Source organism: Molothrus ater, chromosome 7 (assembly GCF_012460135.2).
Source record: "Molothrus ater isolate BHLD 08-10-18 breed brown headed cowbird chromosome 7, BPBGC_Mater_1.1, whole genome shotgun sequence".
Taxonomy (NCBI): Eukaryota; Metazoa; Chordata; class Aves; order Passeriformes; family Icteridae; genus Molothrus; species Molothrus ater.
The window spans coordinates 34,767,383-34,790,281 of NC_050484.2; the positions used below are offsets into that span (position 1 = coordinate 34,767,383).

The following is a 22,899-nucleotide window of genomic DNA, read 5'->3' on the forward strand; positions in this document are numbered from 1 at the left end:
GGCATTAACCTGCAAACCTACCACTTATGCATATAAATGCATCACACATACGACTATTCTCATATCCCGTGGCATATTATTTGTATGAATATATACCATGCACAGAAACACATTTATACACACACACCCCATGCACAATCCTCAAATATAAGCAGAGAAAAAGAGAATAAATGTGTTTTTCTCTGTATATGAATTGTTTATAAAGTACCGTGTACATACATAGATATGAATTCTCGTTTTACTCTTTCAGACTGTGCTGTATCTGATTTTCTACACTTCACTGGGCAACCAGCAGTTCAGTTACACTACACTTGCCCTGTACAATTTGTCTCTAAAAGGTTCCCAAAATTATGAAACATCCTGTCTGCTGCATGACCTGCTCACCGCAGTGCCTCAGCCCGAGGTGCATCCACAAATATAGAGAGGATGGCATGGAAAAAATTTAGTATATATATACATATATATATATGTTTGATGGTTGAGCCCATACAAGTGGCCCAATACACCCCTGCCATTGTGCAGGAGTGGGTTTTAAAGATAAATGGCTGCATGTTAACCAGATTTGACATGCTGCACAAAAGCAGCCACCTTTGGTCCCATGACACAGCCAAACAGAAAAAACAACAAGCAGTCCTGGCAAAAGATGTCCAATGTGAATAAAAGCCCAACAATTTGTCACATAGTCGTTACAAAATGTTCCAGGCTTTGGGGCTTGCCATGGGACAGCAGCGATAAGAGGAGCATAGAAAAATGAAGGCTGGGGGTGTTGGGGTGGTGGAAGAGTTAAAACTCGAGGAAAGCTCCAGTAGTTCCAAAGGGGAAACAAAGAGGATATTTTCATTTGGCTCTTTCCGAAGACACACACACACACACACAAAAAAAAAAAAAAAAAAAAAAGCCGTAATTAATTAAATCAAGAAGCTCAGTTGTTTTGAGAAGTGATTGAAATCTGACATGCAAAGTAGAAATATTTACGTTTACTTTCTATTTTAGGAATCCACGAAGCTACTTTTCCTTCACTGCACTTCCCCACCACTACAATGGCCATAGCTCAGTTTATCCAGTAGTAAGCACTGCCTGTTCAGGGCCAAATCCTGCTCATGTTTCTCATGGCATTTGGTCTTTCCTCATGGGAACAGGCATAGAAAACTCCAAGGATGTGGCTGGGGTTGAGGTCTGGTGTATGGCAGCAGAGCAGTACCTGAGCTCCTGCTTTCCTTTGAGTTCACATAAGACAGAAGAGAAAAAGTCCAGACTTAGGCTTGGTTTGATGAGCCTGAATTTCCAAACCAGCTTGATCCTGCAGTTTTCCACTAAAACCAACCGTGAGCATCAAACCCTACTTTGCTCTTCCATGTCCCCCCAGAGTGACCCAGGTATTCCCATCCACTGCAGTCGGGTCAGGATTTGCACCTATGCAAGTCCACTGGGATTTTGATGTATTTTTAGAGCCCCTATACCAAAATAAGGAGCTCAAATGCACCAGTGCAGCTGCTTGCTAAGCTCCACATAACGGAGCTCACATTGTAAAATACCTTTCAGTCAATAATCATCATTGCTTCAGTGATTACCCTTCACTTCTTTATATTCAGTAGCAGAAAACTGGGGAGGAGGGGGCAGTTAAAAGCAATATCATCCTCTAAATTAGAATAACTAGTCATACAATAAACTGAAATTCTGGTTATTAGAAACATACATTTGTAATTTTCTCAGACAAATTCCTTGGCATCCGCTCGCCCTCTGACGAAACAACGGACGATACTTGCTCTTCCTCAGTCCCACAGAATGGCACAGTGCTTTGGAGATATTAAGCTCTGCAAAAACCCTGTCAATGAGTTCAGCAGTATTTCCCTGTCTCATAGACAGGGAAAATGAGTGTGGGGAGGTTAATTGACTTGCTGGAGAGCACTTGATGCTGCACTCACCTTCCCCATCTCGGCCAGCGCGAGGCCGGGGCTGGGAGAACATCCCACCACATCCCACCCTCATCCTCTGCAGCCTCCTCACAGCATCCCAGCAGTCCAGCATGGACCAGCACGGCATGGCCTTCCCCTTGTCCCTTCATGGGCCTAGTCCCTTCACAGGGGTTTTTGTAGGAGTAAATTAAATAGCATCAAAATTGCCTCTGAAATGCACAGGGCTTACTTATCAAAAGGAAAAAAAAAGAAAAAAAAACACAACGGAGTGTCAGCCAGAAGAAAAGTTCATTATTATATGTCAAGGAAAAATAAATAGAAAGGGCTTCAATAGTTAAATTACATGGGTAGATCAGGCTTTCTGCAGGAAGACCAGCTTGCTTTAATTAAAGCATGTTCTGTTCAAAAGCCACTGTGCTCGTGTTTTACAGCAACCTGATACCAACACCTGTAAGTCCCTGCTCAAAAACTCCAACTGCTTTCCCATATTCCAGCCCAGCGATCCACGTTATCGAAAGTCTGAGTTATTTTTAAATGGATGGGGGGACAACTAAGCCAGGGCGCTCTGTGGAGTCGAGCAGGGGGACAAGGACTGTTCAAATCATGGAAATGTCAGTTCCAGCGATGTGTGCCTTGGATTATTTTTTTTTTGGACTGTCAAGAAGATTTTAAATCTTTAATATCTGTTTGTTGTCAGGTTTGCCTCCAGCTTTTTGTATCTGCAGGTCGTATTTTTTTGTTGTTGTTAGGAATTAGCATTTCTCATTTGCTAGCTGAAAGTTTAGGAGAAAGCACCAAAATGCCGATAAACAAAGTTCATCTCAGGGAAAATCTCTGTATGCATAACCTAGTTAACAATTCTTTCATGGTTGCAGGATGAAATTTGAAATGCATGTTGAAAAAGAGAGTTCCTACAGAAAGCATCAGTACTACCGAGGCTTTTCGAGTGCGCTGTACTAATTTTAAACAAGAAATCATTATGATTTCCGTGCTGTATTAGCATCTCTTTTATTTTCTGGCATCTCTGCTGCACTATTTCAACTCACTGCAGGTTGCTGTTACTTTTTTTTGATACCACATCGTTTAAACACACACCGGAGCTGAAGACATTTGGGATTACCGGGGACTTCAATCAACATTTTTGGCCTTTGTAAAGGATCTTAGCCAAACATTTGGTGTAGTTAAACTCCAACTGATGCCACAACACACAGAATATCACTCCCCAAAAAGTGCAGAACTGATGCATTGTGCCATCTCTGGCAGCATTCGTTCAGTGTTTGCTGCGAATGGGGAGGAAGAAAGATACAGAATGCATGGATTGATTTTCAAATTACCTCAATATTTTGAAAACATTTTCACCTGCATGCTGAGAATGCTAAGAATAGGCAGGAAGGCAATTGTGCATTTGCACAGCCTCCACTGCATTCATTTATAAATTACCTCATCACTGACTGAAATTAACACTGATTCTTACAGGCAATTTCTCAATTTCCAATGCTAATTACATTTTTTTTACTTTTAAATTCTGTACCACCTGTTTTGGGCAAGACATCTTAGGCAGCGCGACCGCATTTAATCACAATTTTAATTAACCGCCCTGTAGATGTGAAAAAGAAGCAATTATAATATAGATGAATGATGATTTTTCTGCATTAAATTGTTTTGTTTCCCTGGTATGTTGATTGTAACACAGCACACAAATACAGTAACTGTACAATTTTTTTCTATTGTAATTTAGTAATTGTTTTTGGAAAACCAGTTTGGGAATGAGTGACTTCATCTGTTTACAAATTGATTGATACTGTTAACTCACTGATTGCTGCAGCATACATTTTGTATTGCACAGCCTAGCATAAAATATAATTAGGCATGCACAGACTTTGCAGCACCATTTTGGAATCTGAAAATCAACTGTAACTGAAGTGTGTTTTCCTTGAGCATCCTCGTATCAGCCGCGGCTGATGATACGATAATCAACAAACAATGGTCTTTTCCCATCCTGCCGCTGGTAGAAACCCTTGGATTTAATCTGATAGCCTCACAGTGTAAGGGTTAGAGTTGGGGTTTTTTTTCAGAATGTGCTTTGCCAGGCCTGGGAGCTGAGGGCTGGCAAGTCTGCAGCTTGCCCAACTCCCTCAGATCGCTATCGGGAAGGAGCGGGCGAGTGATGGAAAGAAACAATGATGGCAAAAAGAGCTGCAGTTCCCGAGACGCGGGGATCGTTCCTGACACGCGTGTGCTGTGGCACCGGCTATCTCCAGCTACACGTTACAGGGGGAAAAGAGCTCGATCTGACTCATGGCTGGCAGACGCGGATCAGACAAGTTTTATATATATATATATATATATGTACATATCCCCACGGAGAAGCGCGAGACCGTTCCCATTGGACGCAGAGCCTACTGGCTTTCCCAGGCAGCGAGGTCGCACCGGAGCAGAAAGGGAGCAGATGTGCAGCACTAGCAGCACCTGGGCTTTGGGACACAGTGCCACCACCACTGTGCTCTACCAGCGACCAGGGACAGTCCTGCTGAGCATCTCCCACCTTAGGGCTGTACATCCCCTTGCAGAGGTGGACTGAGAGGCAGGGACACAGGGAAGGTGCACCTTGACATTTATAGAAGAGAGGTGGCAGCTCTCACCCTCCCCATCTCATGTGCAATCCACAGAGCAAGAAGCCTCCACCAAGAAGGACTTGCCAAGAAGTGAAACACCACAACAGGCTGTGTGAGACCACATCCCAACCAGACCAGCCATGTCACCCACAGTGCACTGAGACCAGGAAGGAAGGGGATGAGACAGACCTGGGACGGTCTCCATGGGAGCACAGGAGTCTCTGTGATTTGGAGGCAACTTGGGGGGCTCCTGGTCTCATCTGCTGGCCTGCTCGCTTTATAAATATTTGTTAAGAGGGCAGGACATAAAGCCTACTGTTCAGTAGGTGATTTTTGTAAGAATCCAGCTATCCATACATAAAAGGGTCTATTATCTCACTGTGGAAGAGATTTACATGCGTAACTCCCATTAACTCTTATGGGACTTAGGCACGTAAATCTCTTGTGCATCTAGAGAAGAATAGACCACATAAGGTCTTGTGATCTATACTGCTAGTAGGTTTAAGTCCCTTTCATTTATAAAGCTATACAAAAATTAACCATTAAAGCTTATTCTGTGCAAGCTGTCCCCCTACATATATCACCCAGCTCTGTGTTTGAAGTACTCGATGTAAACGCGCACTGAGGAAAGGTACCGGAGCGAGAGAGCCCATTCATTTCAGTTAGTAAAACTGTCATCCCTGAAAGGAAGCAGACTGAGGGCAGGTAGAAAAATTGTACAGGTTTTGCTCAGCAGATTCAATTTCAGATTTAGGCTCTAGACTGCACTGTTTGGAGAAGGAATACTTTCATTTTGCTGAGCGCTCCCTCCGCCCCCTCCTTCCTCCTCTCCCATCCCTACTCACAGCCCCATGCCCTGGACCAAAGGACCCTGAGTGGCTAGAGTGATAAAATCTTTGCACAGCCCAACTAAGATGCTGCATCTACTAAGGAAAAAGAAATAAATCTTTTATTCCATAAACTTGTTTAAGCTGAAATGTTCATTGGGAAGCCTGTAAAAGTGGGAACATCTGTGCTCCTGCTGGGATTTGATGTCTCACCACAAACCTTTCCATAAGCACTTTGTCTCTGGTAGGAGACAAAGAGGAAAATACCTGATCCTTGGCCTCAGTTGGGCAGCTCCTTCTATCCTCACGCACTGACCTACTGAGCATTCCTCCCAGCAGCGAGCTGCCTCCCAGGGCTACCTCCGCCATGGAAGCTGCCTAACTAATCTCTTAGCAAACACTTGCAGCAAACCTGAAGGGAGTTTAGAAAGGCAACGAAGAAGAGGAGAAAAAAACCCTGAAACTTTCTCCAGATAAAGCCTGTGGCATCTCTAAGAGAAGAGAACCCAGCCTAAATATAGCTCCACATGCTCACGTTTTCTCTTGATGAACTGCTGAGATACAAAGTTGTGGCCACCTAATGAACATAGAGATATATATTCTAATCTTAATCCAGTTTCCTGCTCCCTTCCATTAACCCAGCTGTCTTTCTGCCTGTCAATAGTGCCCTGACTATGCTTACAGGTATTTGCAAGACACTGCTTTCATCCCAGCAACACCGCTGGGATGATATGGCACTGCAAAAGTCCATCCCGCGCCCTGCCTGCGCACGGGGTAACCTCTCCTTAGGAGCTTATAAGAAAATCCACTGTTGAATAAATAACAACTCTCAACAAATGATCAAAGAAGAAATAAATCTTTTACCCTTCTAAGACTTTTTAAAACTGAAATCCCATTTTTTAACTGGATAACAGTTAAGAGGCTACCGGCCACCTATTTTTCTGGGAGCTACATTTTAAGCGTTTGCCTCATGGATGTTGGGCCGACAAAAGAATCTGTGGTCCTCGGGAGCAAAAGCTTTTAAAATAAAGTTTGTGTGTAGTATATGAAAACATATTGTTTGGAATTTAAGTTCTAATATCTAGGAATAAACAGAGCATTAAATCAAGCAAAACTGTGACAAGGCCAATATGCACATGGATGATGCCAGCGAGGCATCTCCAGCCCTTTGTTCACAGCTTAACAAAACTGTGCCGTCACACCACTTTAGCTCAACAGTGCCTGTCGAATGGGCATCAGCAGATCAGCCAATGCCTGTCACACACACAGCTGAAAAACTGTTTGAAAGCAAGGCTTACTTTAGCACAAGTCTGGTAGGAAAAGTGAGAGGGATTTTTAATCATCTGGTAAAGACTACAGATATATATTTAGGGAGAAAAAAAAAAAATATATATATATATAGTCAGCTTTCTTCCTCAGGAAAGTAAAGCAGTTTTGCTCTTTTTCACCTCTAAGGAGGGAGTGGGTCTTGGTGGTGTTGCCTGTTCCTTGGTGTACTGCTCCCTTCCACACTACATCAGATTTGGAATTATTTGCAAATAAGTAAAATTCTTTCAGGGTGGGAGGAGTGTCACAGGGAACGATCCCAATTTGTCCAAAAATCTATTAAAAATTAATTTTCACATTGTCCTGCTTGGAGACCCCCTCCTCCCTGTGACAGAGGATAAATGAAATAACATATTCAAGGAAATGTTTGTTTTGATTCTAATGCAATTATCTTTGCGGATGAACGTCTCTCTAGGTTGAGTGGGGTTTTTTTTTTAGCTGATCAAAATATGTTTTCATTGGTATTAACAACCTTCTCCGTCACTTCTCTTAACAGTCCTGGTGCAACATCGCTCCGCAAAGAACCGCAGCAAAATAAGCTTGTTAGCGCCAGCAACTTCAGCTCGGCACTTCCCTCTTTTTCCCAACACTTTTCCCCCCCCCCATTTTATGGGGGTTTTGACACACACCCCCTCCCCAGCCGGCTCCCCGCGGCACCGGGGCGAGCTCCCAGCGCTCGGCCCCTCGGTGGCGGCTCAGGGTGGCACCGGGGGGGACCGGGGGGGACCCGGGGGAGCGGGGGGCGGCAGCCCCGGGTGCTGAGCCCTCTCCCCCTGCCTGCCCGCCGCTGCTGTCAGCTCGCTGCCTGCACTTTAGCTGTCTCTTTCCCAGTCCCTACCCTGTCAGTTTCTGGGCTGCCAATTTCAACTTGAAGCTTGACTGGGCTGATTTGATGCAAATACCTCCAGGGAAAACCCTGAAACTGATGAACAGTTATGTCAAGTCGATTTTGCACCATCGGGAAAAGGTAACCTCTGCGAGAAAAAAAAACAACAAGGTTAAAGAGACAAGGGCTTTTCACGTGTAATACCACTGCTGCACATCTCGTTCACTGTTTACCATCCCTCAGAAATTGTAACTGTCAGAATTAGTCCTAATTGCAGATGCGAAAGCTGCCATTATAATAAAAACAGAGGCAGTGCAGGCATTAAATGTAGCAGCCTAATTTGTGAGACTACTGAAAAGGTAGAGTAAATGAATATTTCATTACTTTAATTACCAGGGACTACTCTTTTCTTGCTGTCTTATGATAAGTGTTGCTGTAACTAGCAACAGCAAACATCCACTAAAACATAAAGTGCAATAATAGTACTGCTGTCAGGATCGCTGCTTTAAAATACGAGCGGGAGGGGGGGGAAGGGGGAAATATAATGGTTTATCTATTTCTTAGAGATCCGCAGGAGCAGGAGATAGAAACTCGTTTAACGTCAAAAAACAAAGAGGCGAGTAAACAGGTTTTAGTCAAAGAAAATAATGACCCGGAGGAGGGGAGGGGTGGGGTGTGCGTGTGGTGGGGGGGGACTTGAGGACACACTCGAAAGCCCAGAGCCGGGAGGAGCGCAGGCAGCGCCGAGCCGCCTCCCCTGCGCTCCCTCCCTCCTGGGAGCGAAGTTTGGGGCTGCGAGGGGGGCCCGGCATCCCGGGAGCGGCGTCCCGGGAGGGGTTCGCACCTCGGCCCGGAGCGCTTCTCTCGGCAGCGCCTGCAGGGCCCGCGGGGGTGTGTGCCCCGTCCCCCGCCCCACGGAGGCGGTTCACACCTCTGCCCCGCGGCCGGAGCGGGGGGGCCCAGGCGGCTCCGCACGCCCCCGCCCCAGCGCAGCGCAGCGCCGCGGCGGGCGCGCCTCCAGCCCGCTCCACTCCGCACCGGGGCGCGGACGGGGGGTGATGCTCCCCGGGGGCGTGCGCCCCGCCGAGCCCCTCACCTGCGGGACGGGGGTCTCCCGAGAAGGGGTGTCCCGGGGGCTGTGACCCTCAGCATCCCGGCTTGGAGCGAGGGGCACTCAGAGCGAGGGGATGCCCGGCCCGGGGGAGCCTCCGCGCTCCGCCCCGGGCCCCGCTGCCCGCACAGCGCCCGCGCGTCGGGGCCGCTGCTGCAACAGCCCGGCCGCGGCTGAGACAGCCGCTCCCGACAGACGCGGGGAAATTTGTCAACAATTCGCAACCACGCTGGTAATTACATTCCTGGAATCCGCAGCGATAGATGTAAAGATAAGGGGGCTGCCTCGACTTTCCCCTCGGAGTGATCTGTTTGCAGCGACTTATTCCTCTTCCTAGCCCTTCTAACCGTATTCCCCCGTTACGCCTCCTGCGCCTTCTGCCACTGGGCTCTCCAGAAACATACGTGACGAGTCGCTGCGCCTCACTCCTGTCCGAGGAGGCACCAGCTCCCTTCTCGCCTTTGTGTTCCCATCCCTCCGACCCAACTTTCCTGTCAGACCCGAAAAATATGCAAGGCTCGCACTGCCGCTGAGAAGCAGGACAAAGTTTAACTTCTCTGTTGGCAGTCGGAGAATAACTCCCAGGCAGGATTCAAGCAAAAGATCTGATTTGCTGAATTCTGCTCTTTGATTTGTATTTGTATGTTATTGCTACTGCTAAGGTTGTTGCCAACCTCAATTAGATCACAAATGAGATCAGTTTAATTCAACTCCCAAACTGTGACCTGACCATGGTCTGAAAGTATTCAAAAACGCATTTTAAGCCTTCCTTTGATTTCAAAAGGAATAGTGCATGCTTGGTCATTCATACAAATAACATAAAACGTAATTATGGGATGATTTGGCAGATGACATTCCTGCCAAACGACGCTCCATGCCAGAGTCTGTAATGCTATGGCTGCTGTCCTGGTGCTCGGGAGCACAGCACCCTTGTGTAAGGTGGGAGTAATGGGGTGTGTGCGATGTGGAGGTGTTTAAATGCGCTTGGGGAGGAAAATGCAACAGCAGCAACCACGCCACCATGAAACCCCCCAGTCAGAAACTGCTGTATCACTTGGAAGGGAAGCGGATCTGCACTATCAAATCTCCAGGAGGCTGTGACAAAGGGAGCTTGCAGCTTGACACACGGGTAACAACATAGCAAACACCTTTAATTCTGTCATGTCTCATACCCTTTGCTTTCTCACACATTTGTGGCTGCTCTAGCATTGACACCTACACTTTAAAAAAAAAAAAAAAAAAAGAAGAAAAAAAAGAACCCTCGACAATAAAAATCCTCAAATGAAGCAATCTCATTCCAGCTAAAAAAAGAAACACCTGGAAAGTTATTCTTCTGCCCAGTAAAAAAAAGTAACTTATTAGCTCCTGCTTCTAACAGCTCAGTAAAGAGCAGAAAGCAGCAAAAAAAAAAGTTCACTTTTGGGAATGAGAAGCTCCCAGAAAGCTGTTGGCTTTCCTTGGAGCCTGGGAGCTCACTCGTACAGGTTTGCCGGCGTAACTTCTCAGCTATTCTGCTGCTCGAATGCGAATCCTAAATTGACCTTCCTGCCTCAGCAGTGTTTGGGAGCGTTCCTAGAGAGGGCTTGGGTGATGTTACATCGGAGGGGGTAGGTACAGAGCGTGCCTGCGCGCTGGCACACACACAGGTGAAGCCTGGAGCAGCCCTCTCCTGTCCATGCCTTCAGCTCTCCCCAGCCCGTGTCTCTGATGGATTGATCCCGAAAGCTTCAGCTGCCACCAAGGCCAGCATGTGTCAGCTGAGCGGCTGCTGTGGCTTCAGCAGTGCCACCTCCTCGCTTGTCCCCCCCAAACACCGCAGTGCCCCCACTCCAGGCCACCTGCAGGGCCCCGGAGTGCAGAAGGAGTTAAGGCTCTTTCCAGCATTACTGGGTAGGTTAATATCACAGCTGCTTGGTAAAGCATTATCCAGCACCTCACTTAACAAAAGCCTGCTTTTGCAAACAGACTCCTACTTTTCCCCAAGTGTCCAAAGGTGTTTACTGAAGTAAATCTGCCTAAATCCTCCATTGCTTGGGTCATGGGGGTGGTTAGGAGGGTGGAAGGTGTAGAGATAATCTCTTTTTGTAAATTCTGTAAATCTTCTGGGAAAAAATCAGGAATCTGTGTCACATGCCTCTGTTCAACTGGTAACATCTCGGTTAGTGTGCTCCTTATGAGTGAAATCTGCCATAGCAGCTACAGGGAAATAAGACATCCCTCCCGTTTCTCATTGTTCAAACTGTTCTTCCCTCTCGAAGTTCCTTTAGCACGTTTAATCTATTTGCTGATGGAGGGGGAAAAAAAAAAACTGTTAGGATCTTAAAAGTGGTTTCTGGGAAAAAAAAAATAAAAATGACAGTTTGGTCGGCAGGAGATAGTGTAGTTGAAAACTTGTCACTTGAGATTTCTGCACTACCCCGGTTATTCCAACACCAGCAACTGCATATTACTTTTTACATGTTGCAAATAGAGGCAAACAACACAGGAAATTTTGACAGCTCTGCCTGAAAGGGCTTAAATACTTCTCAGTAAGCAGGATCCAGTTATAAATAAACCTTCTCTTGGTGAGAAAAAAGTGGCTACGACCAAAGACCTCAATATTTTTCTAGAAAACTGTCTGATTGAAAGCACAGAAGAGCTTCTGAGAAACAAACAAACAGGCAGATATGGGGGGGACACACACAGGGATGGGGAGAAAATGCACATGAACGTGACTACAAAACCCCACGAGGGAGCACGGCTACAGAAACTTCCACAAATCTCGCCTTCTTCCTCCTCCTCCTCCTCCTTCTCCTCCTCCTCCACCTCCTCCTCCTCCTCCTCCTCCTCCTCCTCCTCCTCCGTCCGCATTTTCTGGTGCCGCCGAGGATTCGCTGAGTCGCTGCTTTTCCCCGCCGGGTCGGGGCAGCCCGGGCCGGCCGCCAGCCCGGGGACACCCCGCCACCGCCACCGCCACCGCCACCGCCACCGCCACCGCCACCGCCAGGGCCACCGCGGCCCCCGGCCCGCCCGGCCGCGACAACACCCGGCCCAACACCTCACCAAAATACAGGGGCGGGGGGGGAAACAAAAATAATAAAAAAAAATTAAAAAAAATTAAATTTCATCTGGGGAAATTTTGCCCAGCCAAATCTGCCTCGCCCCCTGCCACCCCCGTCCCCAAGGTCATGGTGAGTAAACAATAATAGTAATTAAAACAAAATAATAGGCAGCAGTCAAGAGCTGAGAGTACACACACCTGACCCTAACTATAACAGACTTCTCAGAGTAGAATTTGATCCCTCTCTGACACTTTCTACCTCAAGTGTTAGAGCGAGTGGCCATGAATAGTACAGGCATGCCATCTTGTAACACTATCTGCCTGTCAGAAGAGCCAAGGCTGGGTAGAGCAGGATCTATATAAGGCTTGTAACTAGGGGAAGCCCAACAAACAGCTACAAACACCTAAGTTATTTTACTCAGCCTCCACCCTTCTGCTTTTTCCCCCCTTCTTCTTCTCACTCTCTTTTTTTTTTTTTTTTTTTTTTTTTTTTCCTTTTCATCTTGGCTTTCTGTTGCAGAATGCAAATGTAGCCTGCCGGCGGTGAATGGGCTGAATTGTGATTAAGAAGAAGAAGAGCTCCTTTCTTTGTTCTCCCCTCAGGGGATGTTTACTGGGAGAGACACAGCGGATCAGATATGAAAGGCATTCAGGTCAGCATTGATGTGAGCGAAAGTGAAATCATACCTAAGGCATTCAAAAGACCGCCGTGTCAGGGGTTCAGCTAACGGTGCATCTACTGTGTCTTCCCTGTTAGGCACCAAAAAAAGGGGAAAAAAAGGAAAAAAAAAATCTCTCCACAAACAGGCATTTTTTTAAAAAATAAAATTACCACAAAAATTACATAGAGAAGGAAAATGAAAAAGTTTTCCCTCGCTTTACCTCCAGAGCAGAAACTACAGGACTTAGTGCTCTTTGCCCTTATAATCACGGATGGGGCAGGTCGACTTGCATTAATTGTAGCTGCGATCAGCATCCTTTTTAGGGGGAAATGAATCTAACCTGAAGTGCGAGCGGTTTCTTTCTGAAGCACACCTCTGCATCCCACTTCCCTCTGCACAGCACACGCACGCATAGGTGCAGGCGCATGTACACATGCACCTCTCCATGAGCCCCAGCGAGCTGCGTGCCTCATTTATTCTGCCCCCAACCACGGTCCTTGCCTCCCTCAGAAGCCACTCCGGGTGATAAAGGGCAGGGTGGCATATCAAACCAGCACAGCACACCTTCCAAAGTGATCTTTCACTGACTTGGAAACTCCTCGAAACACTTTGCTGCAAGCTCGCAGCGCAAGAGGATGGTGGTGATCGGAGGCGTGAGGAGTTGGGGCACAGCTCTGTAAGTTAAAATGCTGCAAGGAAAAGTCTAAGCATTGTCGTTTTATTCACCAAAAAAACCCCACTTGATGAAGAAATATTTGGATCTCACTATTTTTTTTAAGTCTACACTTCTCCCAGCCTAGTTATTCTCTCAATAGACTTTCCCAGTGGTTAGCTGACGCTGTTGGCATAAACAGAGATATGTAAATATGGAGGGGAAATATAGCAAATTACAGCTAAGCATACAAAGAGTTAGGAGGTGGCTGCATTTACAGGGGCTGAAATGAAAATGAAAACGACAGATCATTTTTGAAAAGCCCCAAAAAATTAAGGAACAGGACTGGGTGTCGTGTGCACTAACCAGCTCCACTATTCTGAATTTGTTTCCACCTTCAGAACCTTAGTTAAAATATATTGTTTGTCTAATGCTCACAACTGCTTTAATGGTGACGTTTAATTCTGAAATATTTTCAACTAGTGTTTCTGCATCACAGATTTCTCTCCTTTTTCTCTATACTCTAAAAAGACAACTAAAGAGCAATCAAAAAGGTGTCTGACTTGGCCATTCAGACAATTGCACCCTTGTGGGAATGCTGGAATGAATGGTACAGTGGACACCCCAGCACTATTGACGTTATAAACATGTAAATGAAACACATTAGGGCAGACAATCAATTGTCTGTGAGCACTGCAAACCTGCACTCCCTTTCTATGTGACAGGCACAAAATAGTGTCTACCTTGGGAAGCCATGGTCTTGCAGAAAAAAAGGACAAAGAGTTCTCTTTCACAGAGGAGAAAATGCACCTTAAAAGCACTGGGATAATGCAGATGCCAAAAACTGTTGTGAGGCGAGGAATTTCCTATTTCTTGGAATGAATGTGGGGCTGCTGTAAAAGAATCAACACCCTTCTTTCCACTCTAAAGGGAGACACACATTTTTTTTCTTGGGGAATATTACCAGCCTGTCCTGAGAGCTTGCATCTCAGTCTCCCATATATTTCCCCTACCTTGGGCAGTTGGCTATGTACAATTATCGATAATTAACTTGTAATGGTTTCCTTATCACTTTTTCTTCCCTTTTCAAATACGCCTTTTCCAAGCCATCAAATGCATTTTCTTGCAGCAATTAGAAATTCCCCCAAAACTTTCCTTGCGAAGCATGTGCAATAAGCAAAACCAGTAATTACCGAATGGTCACAAATGGCAAACAGTAAATCAGGCACTAATCTCCAAATTCTCTGGGTTTCTCGAAACTCGGAAGAAAATAAATAGATCCGACCTGACACAGACAACAACCTCCCCTGCTCCATGCCACAGCTCAGCCTGGACATGAATCTGCACCGAGAAAATGCGGCTGGGTAATCATTACGCCCTGGCCACTCGCCTTTCTGGCATTAATTTTTAATACCTATCTCCAGGTGCTTTTCTGGAGGTGGTAGCAGTGCATTTGTCTCGCTGCCCAGCGAGCCAAATCCCGGAGAAATCTCCTCCCAACGGATTCCCGGCCCTGGGGAGCTGCCCGGCCCCGGGAGCGCTCCGGGTGCCCGCTCTGCCCGCTGCCACCTGGGCTGCACAGGGAACAGCTGCCTCCTCACACCCCAGCCTCAGTCTGGCTGCCTCCAAACTTCTCCAGGCAGGGAAGACAAGACTCACTTCTTCCCACTCACTAAAGGCAGCAGGCAGGCTTGCCTATTTTTTCCCTTTTTTTTTTTTTTTTTTTTTCTCTCTTCCCTCTTTTTCAAGTGAGGAGTGAAGGAGGTTTTTCCCCCATCTCCAGCATCCCTGGAAGGAGGGTGGGTGGGTATCTTTTTGGGAAAGGCTCTGAGCAAGCCTAATCGTCTCTGCTTGTTTGGTCTGTGGTCTTGGATCAGACGCCCTGAAAGCATTGAACTTTCTCCCTTTTCTTTACAACTGGAAGCGAGGTGGCAAAGGAATCAAAGAGAGCTGTTTACTGAAACTTTGGGGTAAATTAGATACAACTTTCCCCGCTCCCCCCCTTCGCGGGGATTTTAATTTCACTTTGGATTTTCGAGGAGGGGAGCGGAAAGGAGGGAGGCGGGGGGAAAAAGCCTCAGCCAACAAACGCCAAACCACAACAGCACGGAGAGAAGGCAGCTCATCGGGCATGGCAGGGCAGGGCTGCCGGCCGGACAGACAGGGCTGTCGGCCGGACAGACAGCGCTGCTGCCGGGCCCCGCTGCTCCGCACCGCTCCGCGCCGCTCCGCACCGGCGCTGCGGCCGCCGGAGCAGCCCCCGCCTCCGCGGGGCGCCCGTGCGGAAAGGGGGCTCACTGCCCTCTCCTCCTCCTCCTCCTCTTCTTCCTCCTCCTCCTCCTCCTCCTCCTCCTCTTCTGCCGCCACTTCTCTCCCGAGTGAAAGTGCCGCGAAGTGAGTCAGGCGCTGGGAATCATCTGACTGAACTTCCCGGAGCTCCGCCGCATTCCTGGGCTGCCGCTCCCGCACCTCCCGCCCCCCCCGCCCCGCTTTCGGGGTCCTCTCCTTCCCATCCTTCCCCCCTCCTCCCCGGGGGGCTCACCCCTCATTGATTTCCACATCGCCTCTCTCAGCCCGCCTCCCCCCCGCACACCTCTCCTGCACTCCAGCAGCTCTCATCAACCCCGTTATCTTGGAAAATCCCGAGCCTGCTTCCTTTCTACCCTATTTAGCTCCGCTGTAATTTTATCCAGCGCCGGTATCTCATCCCGAGCCTTGCCCATCCCCGCACACACGCAGATACACGCACACAGGCGTGGAGCCCACTGAGGCGTTAGTTGGATTATTCTGTTTTGTCCCCCCGTCTGTAATGTGTCTGGGATTCACTAACACTCCTCTCGCTTCCTTCATGACCATCTATTTTTATTTCCTTTTTCGTGGCTTTTAAATTTTATTTTGGTTCTGCTGCGTTTCTAAGGAATTTCTGTCCGAGTTCGATAAGCATCACCGTTCCTGGTGTTATCAGCAAAGACACAAGCTCAGAAGTAACATCTTTTCCACGATTCCAGGAAAGAAGAAAAATCCACTCAGTCCAGATAAATCCTAGGCAATTCCCAACGGGAAAGGCATTGGATACGTGCTTGTCGAGAAAGAGAAAATGAAAAAAAAAAAAAAAAAACAACGAACAAACCAAACCCACCCTCGCTCTACCTGCTCCTCAGAACCAGGGCATTTCTCACTCAGAAATGAATGAAAGAAACAAATTAGGGGAGCACAAAGTGGAAAGGGGGGACAGACAGAAAGTAGGGAATTATTTCCTCCCCCCCCCCCCCCCCCACACCCCGTGTCTTGGCCAGAGTAAGACACTGAAGGGAGAACTCAGCCCTTCGCATAAGCAGCGCACACACACTTGAAGTTTGCGGGATCTTTAAGTGGTTACCTTAAAAATCGCAATTAAACTTTCGTCTCCCAAGTGTGGTGGCTTTTCCAAGTTAGTGCAGCTCCCTGAAAACACCTTTTTGCATGGGAACAACCAGAATCTGCCACCCCGCTCCATACGTGCTCCCAAAGACTTGGCTGCACTACCAGGATACGGTCCTGGTGTCCTGGGCAAACAGAGGCATCCAGGATTTTTTTTTTTTTTTTTTTTGGGGGGGGGGAGTAAGGGTGGTGGTGGTGGGGTTTTTTTTAGTACTCAAATCATGTTGAGAAAATATTAAACACGTAGATGCATCCCTCATCAGAGAGCATGTGATGGGTTTAACACGCTAAACTAATAGTCCTGCCTGGAAAAGCAAGGAGGCTGAGGAAGAAGAATAAAACACCCTCAAACACTCAGAATATTCTTTACTGCAAAAGAGCACTTCTGGATGCGTTGCTTTAAATCTCATTCTCTTTTTCTCTCAAAAATGACTGTTTAACATAAGAAAAAAGGCTACTTGACACAAAGCTTTTGTTATCCAGTTGATCAGCAACGTGCTTTAGATACTTGTAAGGGGAAAAAAGCCCCACAACAGACATTGATTTTAGAAAATCAATAACCAACATTTAATAAAAAGAACAGAGGAAACACAAGAGAGGAGAGGGAAACATTACGTGTAATTTTAATGTCTACTAAATTACCCAGAGATGAGGGGAAGGGGAGGTCTCCTCTGTGAGGACCACCTTAAATAATGACAGACACAAGAGTAAAGGGTGGTGGTGGAGGGGGAGAGACTTTAAAAAAAGATAACAAGAAACGGATCCTTGGGAAGCTGCTCGGAATATATTATTTTAGTTGGGGTATTTTTTTTTTTTTTTGTAATACTAAGCCAAGCAAATAGATCAAAGACAACACAAAGGGAAAAGCCAGTGTAACATAACGAACAGTTTCTGACTAAAATTCCTCTATCACTCCCCCATATGGCTCGACGCCTCCACCACAACAAGAAAAAGACACACACACGCACACACACACACACACACACACACACACACACACTCACAACCTAGAGAGAGGCAAGGGGAGGGGGGGGCAGGATCATTTGTTTCTAATCAACATTCTCTTGTCTTTGTGTTTTTTGTTGTTGTTGTTGTTGTGTGCGTCCCCCTCCTCCTTCAGCCCCCCTCCACTTCCACCTCTCCACTTAAATGAAGTAGCTGAGCTATAAGCGCATGGGTTCAGGTTCACACAAATATCTTCCTTCCTCCGGCTCCTCGAGAGGAAAGTTGTTGGAAGTGGGGCCGGGATGGCCACGGAGGGGCTGCGGGCGGGGAGGGGGGAGCTGGCGGCGGGGAAGCGGCTATCAGCCGGGAGAGAAAGGAAGAAACTAAGGGAGGGACGGGGAGAGACGGAGAAAGAGAGACCCACCACACCAGTGAAAGCTGCCAAATGTGAAATCAGCCCAGAACACCGCGTCCCACTGCGCCCCGGCCCTGCGCGGCCGGCGGGGACCGGGGGAGAGGGCAGCGACGGACAATCGGGCACCGAGCTCATTAGTATTATTAATTATCAGGGAGGAGGAAGTTTCATTTTCGAGTCCCTAACAATAAGGGAAAAAAAAAAAAAAAGAAAGAAAGAAAGAAAGAAAGAGAGAGAGAGAGAGTCGCCGCTAACTCGGTGCCAGCCCGCCTCGGGGTTCTCACGCTGCCGGGTTTTTTTCCCAGGGCCGCCCGCCCCGCTCGTTCCGCGCCGCTCCGCGCCTCCCACCGCCCCGCTCCGCTCCGCTCCGCTCCGCGCCCCGGCCCGGCCCGCACTGACAGCGCCGGAGCGAGCCGGGCAGCGCTGCCGGGCGAGCCGGGCCGCCCCCGCCGCTCCTCCGCCGCTCCGGGGCAGCGGCCCCGCCGCTCGGGGCCGCGGGGGCAGCGCCCGCTCCGCTCCGCGCCCGCGCAACAAACTTTGGGGCGCGGCGGCGGCGGCGGCGGCGGCGGGCGGGCGGCAGCGCTCCCCCCGCGCCCCTCTCCGCACCGCCGGCGCTCCGCGGCCGCGCAGCTCCGCGGGACGCCGCGCAGGGAGGGAGGCGGGGGGCGGCCAGCCCCGGCTGCCGTGCCCCCCTCCCCGTCCCGCTCCCCGTCCTGCCGCCGCCGCCTTTCCCCCCACGGCCGCGGCGGAACCGGCCGGAAAAAGTTTTCCCGGGGGGCCGTCTTACCGTTTTTCCTCCGGGGGTTGGCTTGTTTTCGCCTCTTACACCTGGGGCCATCCGCCATGATCTGCTGCTTCATTGATAAGAGTGGATCAGATGGCAGTTCGCATGGGCTCGACTCCCTGATTCAGCAGCAGCGGCGGCGGCAGCGGCAGCGGCAGCAGCAGCACGCAGGCTCTATGTAACGACCAAACACAGCGACAATGTGGGCATCGGGATGTCCCATTTAAACGCAGGGCGCCAACGGGGACCCCAGTTTGCACCCGAAAAAGAACCCATCCACGCACACGGCGAGGCTGGCCGTGCCGGGGGAGGTGGGACGCGGTCGGAGCGGGCTCCCCCTCTCTCCCCAGCCGGGCAGATTTCTTCTTTATTTATTTATATATTTATTTATTTATTTATTTCTGCTCCCTCTCTCTCTCTCTCTCTCTCTCTCTCTCTCTGTGTGTGTGTGTCTCTGCGTGTGTGTGTGTGTGTGAGCGCGTGTGCGTGTGTCTCCCTCCCTGCGTGTGTGTGTGTTGCACCAGCAAAGCAGATCAGAGAGAGAGAGAGAGAGAGAGAGACAAGAATTACATCTCAAATGAGTCATAACTCATGACCGTATGAGGGAATGCACAGCTTTTACAGTAGGCTGTTTGACTCAATGCTAGGCGGACCATTTCCTCCTAAAAGTACTTTAATTTGACACTAGAACTTCTTTTCACGAGAAATCCTACCCTTCTCCTGCCTTCATTTTTTTTTCCCCACAAAGTGCTCTCCAGCAAAGTGATAAGAGGAGAGGGAAACATGGCTCTCCCCTGTCCTTTTGGGGTAAAGCTCAGCACGGATACCTCCCCCTCCCCCTAACAACGAGGAGTGTAATTATAAACCTCTGTCACCTTTTTAGTCAGTTTGACAATATTCAGGGTTTCCCCTGCCCCTTAGTTAAACAAAGCTTCAGAGTGTCATATTTTTTTTTCCTTCCCAGAAAAGAAACAGAAATCAAAACTACCGCTGTCAGAGTTTTCAGCCCTTCAGTTGGGTTTTGGGTTTTTTTGTTTTTAAGGAAAAAAAAAAAAAAGAAATAAAACCAACTTGTAAACTTTTAGACCTACTGTGTGTGCCTGTGTGCCCGGGCTGGACAGGAGGCTCTATCTGTCAAAGGGAGAGAGGGGCAGGAGCGTTTGGTTTGCTGCAAGAACGCTCCTGAAACTCAGTCCATCTCGAAGAAGATGCTGTAGCTTTAAAGATGCTTTGACTTGAGGATTAGTTTAAACAGGGGCTATAAAAGATGTAACAGATGCAAACTGTAAAACAAGGGCAATTAACCCTTGCTCTCCTGAGCAGGATGCCCCCTCGCCTTCGCATCTATTGTCTTCTCCTGCACTGGGAGTTTTACATAAAACCCAAAAAAATATTACCTGACTCAACAGTTTGAATATATATATTATATATATATGTATTTAAAGCAGAGTGAGATTCCCCCCCCCCTTTTTCCTCTTTCCTCTCCCTTGTGTCTTTTTACTTTGCTGGAGCTTCACACCAGGACTGAGCAGTGAAGTGTGCTGCTGTTGGGTCTTTTTATTCTGCCTGAACTCTCTCCTCAGGCGTTTGCTGTTATAAAACCTGCTTGGCTATAAATAAAAAAATAATAAATCTTCAAGCAGGTAAGAGGATGGGGAGATTGAGAGAGTGTGCGTAGGGTCAGCGTGTTTACTCACACTCTCCTGCCTGGGATTCCGCCTGGACAGAGGGAATGGGTGGCTCTGTGGATGTGCATGAATGTGGCTGAGCAAAGAAGAGGCTGAGAAATGTGCTAGAAACTTTAGCATTCGCCAGTTATTCCCGAGGCTGGGGTGGGCAATGGTGGCATCACCGCGGCAGATCTGCCAGGAGAGGAGAGCAGCGGGGAGGGAGGACAGGCACCGAGGCGAGCCCGGACCCTCAGCCTGCCTCGGCAATTGGCGTTTTCATGCAAAACGACCAATGGTGAATTGTTTTAAATGCATTTCACTCCCTTCCCTACTCTCCAGCCTCCCGCAAAAAAGTTGTCAATAATTTTAAACCTGCAAATTTCGAGAACACTTTTCTTCCCAGACTACCGGCAAGCTTTTAAAAATATGTATTAATTTTATTTTTTTTTCCTTTTGGTAAACGACTTTTAAGTTGTTTCAGCCTGTACTTTCACTTCTTGCTTTAGGCTCCCAGAAGCTAAGGTGTTACTTCAGCCAGCTTCACAAAATAAAATATAGAAATGAAACCAACTATGCAGACAAAACAGCAAAACTTTCTGTTTGGGGAAACACATCCTTTGCCGGGGAGCCCTGCCCGGGGCTGGGGCTCCAGCGGTGCCCGGCCGGGCTGGCTCTGCAAGCTCAGGGCATGCAAAGCATTAACAGGTACCTGCAAACTTTCAGAGCTCAGATGTAAAACCTGAAATAAAAAGAGCAGGAGGTGGGTGGGGGGATGTTTCGGGTTTTTTTTTTCTTGCAGGAGGACCAAGTCCTTTCCTAACACTAAAACTTTTGCTGCTGCGTTTTAAAAGGCAGCTCCCGTACCTGGCTGACAGGTAAGGGGAGCAGGGGTGGTGGTGGCACAGCCCCGAGCACCCCGAAACTGCTCATCCCTTCCTGGAGCGGTGCTGGGGTGACTTCAGGTTTCGGTTCAAAAGATTGAAAAAAAATTAAAAAAATATTTTTTTTTCTCCCCAAGTATAAACAATCCAGAAAAATTAAAATACTCTCGAAATGAAATAACCCCTCTGATGCGTGAGATGGTGTGAGGAAAAAAAAAAAAAAAACAACAGAAGAGAAGAGGGAAAAAAAAAAAAAGAGAGAAAATGGAATTAAATTCCGAACCTACCTGCGAAGTCTTGTTTGTAGTTTTGGCCAGAAATGGTGAGAAGAAAAAGCATGAAGAAGCCGCGAAGTGGAGGAGAAAAGGTGAAGGGAGATGCAGCTCCTGGAGAAATTGTAAAAAGCCTTGCAAAGAGTTGTCGGAAGGACCGTTATTCCTGCTGGGCAGGTTAGGACTGATCTCTTTCTGCCACTCCAGGAAACACAAACCTGGGGACGGACTGACGTGTTACGCCTCTTCTAATGACATTTTTTTCTTTTTCTTTTCTGTACGAGCGAGAGGAGAGACCCTGCAACACACGCCACCTATCTTTGTGGGGAGGGATAATTGGAGAGCACCAAACGTGAGCATCATGTGGAAACGTGATCGCCAAGTTTCTCTCTGGGAAAGGATCTGGGATAGATTATACCTTGAAGTCTCCGCGAACGCTTTAGCGGCAGAAATGCAATTCCACCTCCTCCCGCCCGCCCCCCGCCCCGCGCCCGCCCCCCGCCCCGCCGCTCCGCTCCGCGCCGCTCCGCGCCCCGCGGAAACTCAGCGCGCCCCGCCACCGCATCCCAACCCCCCCGGGGGCTGCGGCCCCCCTGCCCCGCCGTGCAGCCCTGCCCTCCCCCCGCTCCCGGCCCGCATCTCTGCCAGCGCCGGGCCGCATCCCCGCTCACCCCCCCGGCCCCAGGCGCATCCCTGCCCCAGGGTCCCCCCGCGCATCCCCCGGGCGGCATCCCCCGCCCCCTCCCCAGCAGGATCCCGCCGGATCCCCGGCCCCCGGGCTGGATCCCTGCCGGTTCTGCCATCCTGGGCCGGGATCGCTGCCGGTGCCCCCCCGGCGGGTCCCGCGTCCTGCCCCGCAGCGTCCCGCGGCCAGCCCCGCTCCGCGCTCTCGCCGCCTCCGGTGGGGAAAACTAAAACTTACCCTAACATAAAGCCTAGAAACTAAACTCTGTTCGGGTACTGCAAATAAGCTCCTGGCTTGTTTTGGTGCGGTTTTATTTTTATCCTTCACGCGTTTCTTTTGGGGCTTCTAAGTTTTTTTTTTTTTTTTCCCTCTCTCTCCCCCCCCCCCCCCCACCCCCCCCTTTCATTTCAGCACTCGTCCAGGTTATTTGAATAGTCAGCTAAATCTGATGAAAAAAAAATCAACCAAACGTGCTGAGATCTTACAGTCTATCTGTTTTGTTCACAGATATGGATCAGGGGTGAGATGGGCTCTTTTCCTGGCTCTGCTTTTTCTTGGAAGTAGCTGGATGAGCAGAGAGAGACAGCGTGGACGAGTAACGCGTGGGGCTGAACTTCAGGGAGGTTACAAGTTTTTCACTTTTTTCAAGTATTAAAATTAAAATAAAATTGCATATAGAAAAAAAAAAAAGAAGAGAGAAAAAAAAAAAAAAAGCCCAGACTCCACCTTTGCACTGAAGGGATTGGTTATGCAAATATGGAAGGGGTTTCCTGGCAAATACAGCTTTCTACTGTATGGTTAATTAAATCATCACTCAAAAGCCTTCCAATGTGACGCTTCTGTCGTAATCCA

At 48.5% G+C, this 22,899-nt stretch overlaps 1 protein-coding gene and 1 long non-coding RNA gene across 2 annotated transcripts in view; both read right to left on the reverse strand.

Annotated features, from left to right (window-relative positions):
• Nucleotides 1–21,798, reverse strand: part of ZEB2 (zinc finger E-box binding homeobox 2) — a 114,165-nt gene extending 92,367 nt beyond the window's left edge. The window contains exons 1-3 of the mRNA XM_036386327.2: nucleotides 21,581–21,798; nucleotides 21,378–21,476; nucleotides 18,543–18,713 (exon numbers count right to left, since the gene is read on the reverse strand). Coding sequence (XP_036242220.1) covers nucleotides 18,543–18,615 — 73 coding nt within the window. The 5' untranslated portion in view covers nucleotides 18,616–18,713; nucleotides 21,378–21,476; nucleotides 21,581–21,798. The remainder of the gene's footprint in view (nucleotides 1–18,542; nucleotides 18,714–21,377; nucleotides 21,477–21,580) is intronic.
• On the reverse strand, nucleotides 15,821–16,571 carry LOC129046730 (uncharacterized). The gene is made up of 2 exons (XR_008508482.1): nucleotides 16,355–16,571; nucleotides 15,821–16,054 (listed from the first exon to the last, which is right to left on the reverse strand). It is a non-coding gene; the product is annotated as an uncharacterized LOC129046730 (long non-coding RNA).
• Nucleotides 21,799–22,899: the final 1,101 nt, after the last annotated feature.